This window comes from Chenopodium quinoa, unplaced genomic scaffold (assembly GCF_001683475.1).
Source record: "Chenopodium quinoa cultivar QQ74 unplaced genomic scaffold, ASM168347v1, whole genome shotgun sequence".
Lineage (NCBI taxonomy): Eukaryota > Viridiplantae > Streptophyta > Magnoliopsida > Caryophyllales > Amaranthaceae > Chenopodium > Chenopodium quinoa.
The window spans coordinates 42287-53330 of NW_018744659.1; the positions used below are offsets into that span (position 1 = coordinate 42287).

The window sequence follows — 11044 nt, forward strand, 5'->3', positions numbered from 1 at the left end:
CCGGCTTTACCAAGGTAGCTAACCCCAACCCTGTCTTATTTAGATCAAGCACAACACATATCTAATTTGTTTCCTACCTTAGACCGTAATCTCTAATTAAACATTTTTTATTGTGTTTATGATGGAACTTCTTAAACTGAAAGATAACTCATTTGATATATAAGATTCAAGGGGATAACGTTCCCTTCTTTGCATGAAACTTTTATTTAATTTGAAAAGATTACAACACTCATATATTATAACACTAAATAAAAGCTTAAACAGACATAAGCTAAACTAGAGTTTTCTTTATTTTAAGAGAGATGGAGAACCAATCTGTCTCTTAAGGTGAGTATTTTTTTCTCTAGAGGACTCTCTAATGCTTTTCGAGGGATTCTCTAGCTAACTCTTCCAACCCTGCCTTCACTTCTTTGCCTAATGCCCTTTATATAGGGGAAGGCTCACAAAGGTCACCGACACTTTCTAAGGCTTACAGAAAACCATGACTTAGCAAGTGAATATCGTTCACTGCTTTTCTAAAGATACTTTAAAACAAATAAAACGTGCTAAAACAGTGAAAGTAGAATACATTGTTGCTAGTGTGGGCTCAAGATTCCATTATCTCGTCCATCATCATATCTTGTAGACCACCCTCACTGTGCTTATGGTCTTCATAATGGGAATACATTTAGTTGTCTTCTTCTATACCGAGATCCATCACACATTTGGCAGCATAGGATTCATCCCATGTGACAAAGATCTCTGATAAGTGCTCTTTTCCTCTAAGGATAAATATCTCCCAGCTTCAACTTGTTCAAGATAATCATACGCTGATTCACCTTGTAATACTCCTTCTAAATAATTTCTTAACCATTCTGGTGCTACTATAGTAGTATTTTCCACATGTATTATGAGTGGTGGTTCTTCCTTTATTGCTATGAACTGGTTAAGATACTGAGCAATATAGAAAAATCCATAAGTTCTTGCCTCCATAGGATCTTTTACTCGTCTCTGCTGGATACAGATTGGATCTTTGACTTTGCGATGAACATCTTCAAACATGATCAGGAAATGTGGAGAGCTAACTTTTCCTTCAATCATTTCAATCTTTGCACTTTGCACTTGGACTTGTTCAACTCTTCCTTTGTATCTTGTTGCATCGTAAATTCTTCTAAATACATACCTCTGGACTTTTGTGAGCTTCTCAAAGAAAGTAGTATTATTATCAAGAAATAGCACAATGCTATGAACCATTCCATAATCCCAAGTTCTGCAGTGCTCCGCCACATATGCTGCCCTCCATTCCAGAGAATGTGGATGAATTGACACAGACCCCACTCTGGAATTAGTGTTGAACATTATTCTACTTCCCCATATATCATAAACATCATACAACTTGTATGACCTTGATACAACTAAGTTGTACCAGAATCTAAAATCGTTATCTTTTATTTTATTTAGTATTATATCCTGAATATCAGGAATGAGTCGCAGGATAATGACCATTACTTCGTACATTAGGAACCTTCGAACTGCTACATGAAAACTTTTAATCAAACCATCTCGAGATCTCTTTTTTGATGAAACAATCATGTCCTCCATCAAGGCCCAAGTGGAGGGTGAAACCCGCTCCATTGCTTTATCAGTTTCTTCAATAAGAGTTTTTATCTCTGCCTCCATCTTTTCTAGTTGATGGACATGAGATTTTTCTGATGTCTTGTGCTTCTTCGCCATTGGCTAATTCTCTGGTCAAGCTATCTGCCAAAGAATTCTTCGATCCCTGTATATGTTCAACAATAAAAGAGAATTGGTTAAGCCATAATTGCCAACGAAGGAGTCTCCCATGCGCTTGCATATTAGACAAATTTTTTTTAACAAAACCAAGTATGCCTTTGCAATCTGTTCTTATTAAGAACTGTTTAGGGGCTAAGAAGATTAAGAACTTCTCGATCCCTCTAATGATTGCAAGGATATCTTTATGCATTGTAAGATAGTTTAACCTCTACTAGTGGGCAGAGAAACTTCCATTGCTATATCTTTATTAAAACTTCCATTGCTATATCTGCAGAGTCTTTCTCCTTCTTTGATTTTTAACACAGCCCTCAATGCTCATTACTAGCATCTGTTTCAAGGATTAAATCATCTTCACTAGTAGGTAGTGTTAGTACAGGAAGATTTTTACACATATCTTTTAAACCTTGAACAATTTTGGAATCACTTTCCTTCCGATTCCAAGTTATTTCTTTCTTGAGTTTTTGTTGTAATGACTTTCTTAATAGAGCAAGATTCTCTATAAAATCAGAAGCATAGGTTAAACATCCTATAAATCTATATAGTTGTTTTCTATCTTCAATTTTATCTGGGAATTTTTCAATCTTTTCCAGGATATGTTTTTGCAAGATTATTTGTCCTGCTTTAATTTCTAATCCATGAAACTCAATTTCTTGTTTAGCATCAACACATTTATCTTTTCCAAGGATTATGCCATGCTTAATACATTTTTGAGTTACAGCTTTAACATCATTGTTATGTTGTTCTAAATCATTTGAGAATATTAGAATATCATTTATGTAAACCAAACAACAATGATTAAGTTCTCTAAACATATTATCCATTCTTCTCTAAAATATCCGTGGAGCATTTTTTAATCCAAAAGGCATTACTAACCATTCATAATGCCCTTGCGGGGCACTAAATGCAATTAATGGAATGCTTTCTTCTTCCATTTTAATTTGCCAGTAGCAACTCTTACAATCCATCTTAGAAAACCATGTGGCTCCTTGTATTCTATTAAATAACACAGTTTTATTAGGAATGTAATAGCCATCAAAGACATTATTGTCCTTTAGTTGTTTATAATTAATGACCATTCTAGCTTTACCTCTTTTTTTTTCTGCATGATTCCTTACCATGAATGCCGGACTATTGTGAGGACTCTTGCTATTCCTAATTAACTTTTTATTCAACAATTCTTTTATTTGTTCATCAAATTCCAATATATCTTGGTAGGTATAAACCATTTGTCTTACTCTAATAATCTTATTAGGATTTGTTGGAGATATCTTAGCAAATGCCTTATCCTTTTCCCAAAGTTCTAATGGATTTGTTGAATATAATTTTTCACATAAATTTTCTTGCTGCTTACTTATCTGATCTATTAATGATGAATCACACTCAGAGATTCTAAGTATAACCTCTCGTTGTGTAGGTGTAACCTTATCACCACGCTGGCTGCGCGTAAATTCCATAGTCTGATGAGTATAAGCCTTTGTTATTTTCTGTATAGGAAAAGAATGACCATTAATAGTAAAGATAATTTGATCAATGGTTTGGGTGCATGGAGAGTATAATCTTTGAAAATTGTTTCCTATTATCATATCATGACTAGGTTGATAAGTTGCCCATAATATAGGAATAACACATTGAACTCCTCCAATTTCTATTAGTAATTCTTCAATTATTTCTGTATGCATCATGACACTATTATTAGCAATTCTAACTTGCATAGGATTTTTATCCTTTTTCCAGAAGAATTCTGGAAATAATGACCTTTTTCCAAAATATGTAGAACAACCACTATCAATATATGCACATAATTTATATTTATTATAATCTTGAATACAAATATCAATTGGAATATAATTCTATTAGGATTAGTACTAGATATTTCATTACAAGCTTTCGTTTGCATATTAACTTCATCTTCATATACTGGTTCACTTACAATTTTGGTCTTATATTCAATTACCTTTCTTTTTCAATAATAGGATTATTCGGATCTTCATGTATTTCTAAGTTGGAACATGAACCAGTATCTATACTATGTCTTGCTTGTTGCTTTAAGGATTTCTTAGCTTCATATTTTTCATTTAACTTTTTTATTAAAGCTAATATTTCTTCTTCCTCCTCTTCGGGTTTTTCATTGACTTGTTTTTCATCCTTATTATAGTTGAATTTTGTCTTCTTAGACTTGGTGTTCTAAGACTCATACTTCTCTACATTTTAGGATTTGTAGTTAACCCAATATGAAGTAATCCTGATTCATCAATTAACATCTTACTTGACCTATCTTTTACTACAGGATTCATGAAGAATTCTTCCCATATTTTTTCGATTTCTATTTCATTAGGATTTACCTTTATAGGGCTAATTTTCTTCTTAGGACCTCATCCTTACTCATATTTTTGAGCATTTACTATTTGTTTCTTGAAAGATGAATCTATAGTGTTAACCATCTTATAGACTACCTTCCATCTTAATTGTATAGGTCGAGTTTCTTTATGCATGTTTACTCCATCAGTTAATAACTTGATTGCTAGAAATTTTGGAGGGTATGCAATGAATCTTCTAAGCTCACATAGTATCTAGTTTCACACATATAACTCACAGTTCCTTGACTTAAGCTACAAGTGATACCACTAATAATTTGCTCATAGAACTCTTTATGTCTAATATCACAAACAAAGCTTAAACATTTAACATTTTTACCAAAATCTTGTAAATGAGTTATGTGTACTTGCACTGCACCAATACAAATATAACTATAATTTCCTTTTTCTTTATGATTCTTAATGCTTTTTCCAATTTATGATATTAATTTCTGCTGCTTTTTTTTCACAATCCTCGATTACTATACTTCCTTCCATTTCTTCACATACATATTTAGTTTTACTTTTAAAGAAAGAAGTTTTAAATATTTTATCTTTAGTAATCCGGGAAAATTCCAGCTTTCTTTGTTCATTTGATCTAGGTTTTTATCTTCAATTGAATACTCAGCTCTTTTTAGTTGACCTATAGTCATTTTACTTTTATCCTCATCGTTTGATTCTGAGTTTTCTAATACTTCTCCTTCCATCATAGTATTTATTTCTTCATAATTTTCATCTTCAAAGTCACTGTCTTCAGGTTCTTCATTATACTCATTTTCTTCTTCTATGATATCTACTATTCCTTTATTATTACTTAAAGCCAACTCTAAAGCCTGATCTTCTGGTATTTCTATGTAGTCCCAACTACCTAAAGCTTTCATTAGTTTATAATTAGTTTTCTTACATTCATTAGCATAATGTCCTAATTCTCCACAAGACCAACACTTGCATGTTTTCTTTTTCTCAGGACAATATGTCGCCTTTCAAAAAAACCTACTGGGTATTTTGTATTTATGTTTATAGTACTTCTTCTTATAGGTTTCTCCTCTTGATCTGTCAAATTTATTTTTCTTATAATTCTTCCTCTTATTATAGTTTTTTCTTTCACAACCATAATTATTTGGAAAATCCCAACAAGTGAGAAATTATCTCTTCATTTGTTGAGTTCCTACAACCTCTGTACATTTCTTTTCAATCCATTTTTTTAGAAAAGCAATTCTATTACCTAGGCAATCCCTAGCTAAGAATTTCTCTTTCCATTCTTGATATTTTTCACTAATTTGTTCATTAAGAGGACTTGGTAATTTATCGTAAAACATTCCAAGATTTGTTTCATTTTCACCAATTTTAAAATAATATGTTTCAAATTTCATAATGTAATTATCAACATATTTCATATTACAGATGAACAAGTTACTTAACTTTCTTTGATATTCCATTTGTTTTTCATTAGGATCAGCTCTAGGACCAATGAATTCTAACTGAATGTATTTACATAACTGTCTAAACATTCTAGTAAGAGATTCACTAGCTCTTAATGTAGTTTTGACTTCTTCATCTATACCATCATACCAGTCTTCTACACAGCCATAAAAATTATGTTAAATATAATTTAAGAAATTTTCAGAAGTCCATTCAGTGTATAAATTGAGTACACTACTCATGCTCTTCTTCCACTAATCTAAGACATCTTGTCTATCCCTTATACCATCTAACTTAAGCTTATAACCCGTTTGACTTATAGGTTCAAGAGTCACTTCTTCTTGTTTAGGAATTTCGTTAGGCATAACCTTGACACTAAATTGGGTAGTCTTCCGTAGTATGTATCTTGGTCGTGTGCAACTCCCTTCTCCTTGATACCTAGGTCTTTGGATAACATTGTTTACATTAATATTTTCATTAATAATTTCTTCTCCAATATCATTATTATCCATTACCGTTTTACCTAGTTTGTTTTCAATCTTTTGTTGAACAACTTCTATAGGTAGAAAGTCTAGATCATTTAACTTCATTTATCCCATTTGTTGATATAAATCTTCCTCTAAAGTAACATAGTTATTCTCCTCTACTTCATTATCAAAAGCAATCCGTTTTTCAGAAATTATTTTCATGATATCATTTAGCTTATCAGGGTCTTCTTCTTTATCAAACAAGATTTGCAATTCTTCAATCGTTTTCTCCTGAACATGATGGCTCATCCTTAGTTTCTTTGTTCTTTTCTTGGTTACTAGTAGGTCTTTTAGGGAGTGATATCGTAAAATTTTTATTTTTATCTAAATTTTGAAAAGGATATTTATATTTATAAGGGACGATTTTTTCCTTATTAGGTGATACTTCTTTATTAGATTGATGTCTAACTTCGTTTGTTAAAGCAAATTGCACTTGTTTAACTTGTTCTTTTAGATCACTTACTTTTTTATTAATATCGGTTGTGGTTATTGATATCTTATTTTCAATATTAATACAACGAGCATGTATGTTATCAACTTCTGATCTTAATTCACCAATTTGATCTACTATATAATTAAGGACTGGTCCAAAATTACTAGTATTTTCAGGAATATGATAATAATGCTTAAAATCAGGTTTCTTACACTTAGTAGAAGACCTAGTATTCTCCAATTTTACTTAATTATTAATTTAATTAACAACTTAGTTTAACTTTTAACTGTATGGTTCTGATACCAAATTGGCGATCCCAGACAATAATAGACAATATCTGGACTTTTAATGACAATATATACATAAATTACCTTTTATTTATGGAAACCTACACTTTATTTTCTGACACTAACTTGGTGCGGAATGACAATATTTTGATACTACTGAGTGACAATATAATTATAACCAATGACGGTTACAAAATAGCTAATTTGAGCAACACGGGCCATATAATATAAGTAATGACAATGTTTTATGAGTTTTAAACTTATCCTACTGATAAGAGTTTAGAGTTCTGGTACAATTTTTTTTTTGTGTGTGTGTGTGTGTGCACGAATTAGTAGGCACAACACGTTGCTGGACTAAGTATTACCCGTGGTGAGAGGGTGGTTACGGGGTGTGTGGGGGAAAGCTTCACGGTGGGTTGCTGGTGGCTGCTAGGTGGATTTGTGGTTATGTGGCTGTAGTGTGGCTGGGTTGGGTGGTGTTTAATTTTTCAATTTCTCCCTCATCCAATTAATCACGTAAACCTTATTTTCTAATCTTTGCTAAAAAAACGTTTTCTTAGGATTTGTGCGACCAAGTTTGTTGCAGATAATATGAATTTTTTTTTTTATCATATAACTAATATTTATACAAATATATTTATTAAGTGATCAATAATTCATACATTATTGTAGATTAAGATTATTATACAATATATAATATCATCTTACTAATATTGAGAAAAGTTATGCATTGATATGTCATATATAATGTCAAATAATGATAAACAAAATTCCTATATATACTACGTATATTTCATGATAGAAAACTATTTCAGACTTTAAAAAAAAAAAAAATTCCAAATTTTTTTATGTACAAAATAAATTATAACTTTCGATTAATATCTTATAAGTCTGTTATAAAGTATTATTTAATAATAAAATTCATTTTTAAAGATAATTTTAAACGAGGAGGCCCCATTTCTCATGATGAGAAACATCTTATGTTTCTCATGGGGGTATAACCGACATTACACCTCATATAAGTCATTTGGTTTATGTGTGATGTGGCGTCATTATTCTAACGTGTTTTACTTGGTTTGCCTAGCTGGTTTGCCCACCTATGTTTATGGAGTTTTCACAGTGACCTGTTAGTTTCATCGGTTATGGGGTATTCTTGAAGAGTCAAAATCTGGGCGAAACTCAAGTCGAAGAAGGCAAGGATTCCGGTTTTTCAATTCGACTTCTTGGAATCTCAAGTTGAAGAGCTGGGCGAAACTCAACTCAACTCGAAGAGGTCCGAACTCGAACTCTTGGTTTATCCAGGTTCTTTCTGATTCATGTTCATTTCGAACTTGGGTTCTTTTTTTTTCTCAATTCGAACTTGGCTTGTTGTTTTTCCGAATGTTATAGAGTTGAGGGTCGATGTTCAGTACGTCGATTGTTTCAATTGACAGAATTATTTCGGCGAGGCAGTTCGGATTTATTTAGGGTTCGGATTATTTCAATTGACATTATTTGCAGAATTATTTCATTGACATAAATATTTGCAGATTATTTCAAGGCAGTTCGGATTACTTCGACGTTAATTGTTTTAATTTATTATATTATCTGGAATTAAATAGTGGAATTAGATGCGTTTCGCTGCTCTGAAATGTTCATTTGATGGAATGAGGTGAATTTTGCATTTTAAATGTTCATGGAATGAGGTGAATTTTGCATTTGAAATGTTCATTCGATGGAATTGAGGTGAATTATTGATTCATTGGTGCTCATTATTCGTTCTATATATGTGATATTGTGTGATGGTGTGAAATCGTATCGAGTTTCGATTTGGTTGTGGGTAGATTAGATTAGATTGAGTATTGTGTGTAATGTAATTAACACACCGTATTTGATGTATTTGACAGGATTACGAAAATTTCAGAGGGGAATGGTAAGCGTAAACGTACAATGGTGAGGGTTTTTGGTTTTTTATAGATATATTGTTTAGATTTTTTAGATACAATGGTGAGGCTGGGATGTGATTATGTTTTGAATTATGGTTTTATATTTTGGTAACGAAGGCTGAAGATGATGAAGAGGGGTATGGGCTCAGTAAGAAGAGTAAGGTATGTCGGCAGAAGACCATGCATTTGTACCCGGAATTGTTTAAGGTACTACAACATGGAATTATGTTCGATGCGTGTGAATTTGGTGTTTGGTGTTTTTGCATGATTAAGGTTTATGCATGAATTAAGTTACTGGTGTGTGCTGCTTAGGATGACGGATTAAGTTATGGAGGGGCTGTCAAAGGTAGAGCGGAGGTGATGGCTGAACATTCAAAGGCCAGAAGCCGGGTAAGTTTGCTTGTTGATTCAGTGGTCATTTGGTGTGGGATATGAACTTACTTAATGTACCTTCATTGGCAGCCTCCTAACATGAGTTGCCGCATTGAGTCATTTGGGCGCATATGTCAGAAATTTGATGACAGGAGAAGACGTTGGGTTTGTGAGATGGGATTTGGTAGTCTTTTACATCTTGCTTTAGATATGCATTTACCAAGACAATTGGCATACTGGGTGATGACACGGATGGATCCAATCAGTAAAATACTTAGAAGTACCAACGGTGTTGAGTTTAGGTTTTTAAAGAATCAGGTTCGGTGGGTAATAGGGATACCAATGGGTCCTAGGTTTGTTCCTTGTACTAAAACCATGACCGCACGTGATCATGAAAAGGTTCAGAGAATTTTTTTGAAGTATGGTAAATCTTGGGAGTCCAAGAAGTCTGTTGGACAATCTGGTCAGGTATACACGTCTGTAGGCATACCATTAAGTTCAGATATGATGAATCGGTTAGAGGGGTACTTTGATGCTGGAGAGGAAGAGGAATTCAAGACGTTGTTCTTGATAATTTCTTTGGAGATGGTGTTGTGTCCCACGCAGTCCCCCCGGCTTGCGTCTGACCTACTACCTGCAGTAAGTTGTGCTACGGAGGCAACTGAGTTTGATTGGTGTTCTTTAGTGTTGTCGAAGTTGCTGGAGAGCCTTCAAAATTTTGCTCGAAGTTTCCATGCTAACGGGTTTGCCAGTGGATGCGGCGGGTGTGCAATATTTGCCGTAGTAAGTGTTTCAGTGTACTCTTGCTTGTTTTGTTTTTCGTTGTGCGTTTTGTTTTAGTAATTGCTTCTTTTTCTTTTACAATTTTGGCAGATATTTTACTTGGATCGGTTGGATAGGGATCCTATTGAATGGGATGTTTTTCCAAAAATTAAAGTGTGGACTATGCAGCAGATTGGGAAGGCAGCAAAATCAGACAAATTGCTGTCCGACGACTACGGGAAACTAGGGGTAAGCACTTTTGTATTTGTTTCAACTTTTGTATTGTTTTTATTATATTGCATAGTATGGTTTAGAGTAACCTTATTCCATTTGTATGTCTTTCTGTGGTTCAAGCTATTGGATGTTGCTTATGGTGAACACCACCCAAGGGATGCAAGGGGTAGTGTTGGACCCCTACAAGCTGGAGTGAATAATGTGAGGTTTGATCTTAAAGTAGTTGTTTCACCTGTGTTCTCTGATCTTAAAGTAGTTGCATACGGTGAACTTTATTGAACTTTATTTGGATGCAGATGCATGATTTACCACCAGTGCCTGGGTTTAACTTCAAGGCTAGGCAAAGGAGGGGCCGAATTCCTGAGCTAACAGATGAATAATTCGGATATTCTTATTTGTATTTCTATTTGTATTCTAATGATTTGGATATTATTTGTATTTGGATATTCTTATTTTCAGTTTCGTTGAATACTATTCAGATTAATATTATTTTCAATTGACAAAATACTATGTGGGATTTAAATAAGTAAAATGAGACTCGACAACTTGTTTAAACTATAAACGAAGCAAAGTTGTCAATGTCTTTGTTCAATATGAATCTCAAGGTCTTGAATTCAGCTTCAAAACCTAAGGCGGAATTCAAGGCTTTGAGATTCAGTTCAAAACTTAAAAAACTTAAATTTTAGGAGACTTACAAAAATTGTAAATAAAGCAGATTATTGAATAAAGCAGATTATAACTTTCAACCCGCGAAGTTTACAATAATAATCCAATTTTAGGAGAGGAGAGACGCCTTCCTCATCAGGAAAGAAGATACAAGAAAGCATATTCGAAAGTAAGTAAGTAAGATACAAAGAAAGAAGCGCAATTCAAAAGTTCTCTCGAATTCGTTCGCGAGGGATAATGGAACGCACCAAATACATAACTAAAAATGATTTTAGGTTCCAATTTTAGA

The 11044-nt window shown here is 33.2% G+C and overlaps 1 protein-coding gene across 3 annotated transcripts; it reads left to right on the forward strand.

Annotated features, from left to right (window-relative positions):
* Positions 1 to 7917: 7917 nt before the first annotated feature.
* On the forward strand, positions 7918 to 10792 carry LOC110701774. Of its 3 annotated transcripts, XM_021879404.1 has the most exons (6): positions 7944 to 8098; positions 8683 to 8928; positions 9034 to 9111; positions 9184 to 9876; positions 9967 to 10104; positions 10210 to 10790. In XM_021879404.1, exons 2-6 carry the CDS (start codon positions 8902 to 8904, stop codon positions 10366 to 10368), a joined length of 1095 nt encoding a protein of 364 aa, XP_021735096.1. In that variant the 5' UTR covers positions 7944 to 8098; positions 8683 to 8901; the 3' UTR covers positions 10369 to 10790. The 3 variants fall into 3 exon arrangements, with proteins under 3 accessions (XP_021735095.1, XP_021735094.1, XP_021735096.1); XM_021879403.1 differs by having other exon boundaries at positions 7918 to 8069; positions 9967 to 10792; XM_021879402.1 differs by having other exon boundaries at positions 7943 to 8098; positions 9967 to 10792.
* Positions 10793 to 11044: the final 252 nt, after the last annotated feature.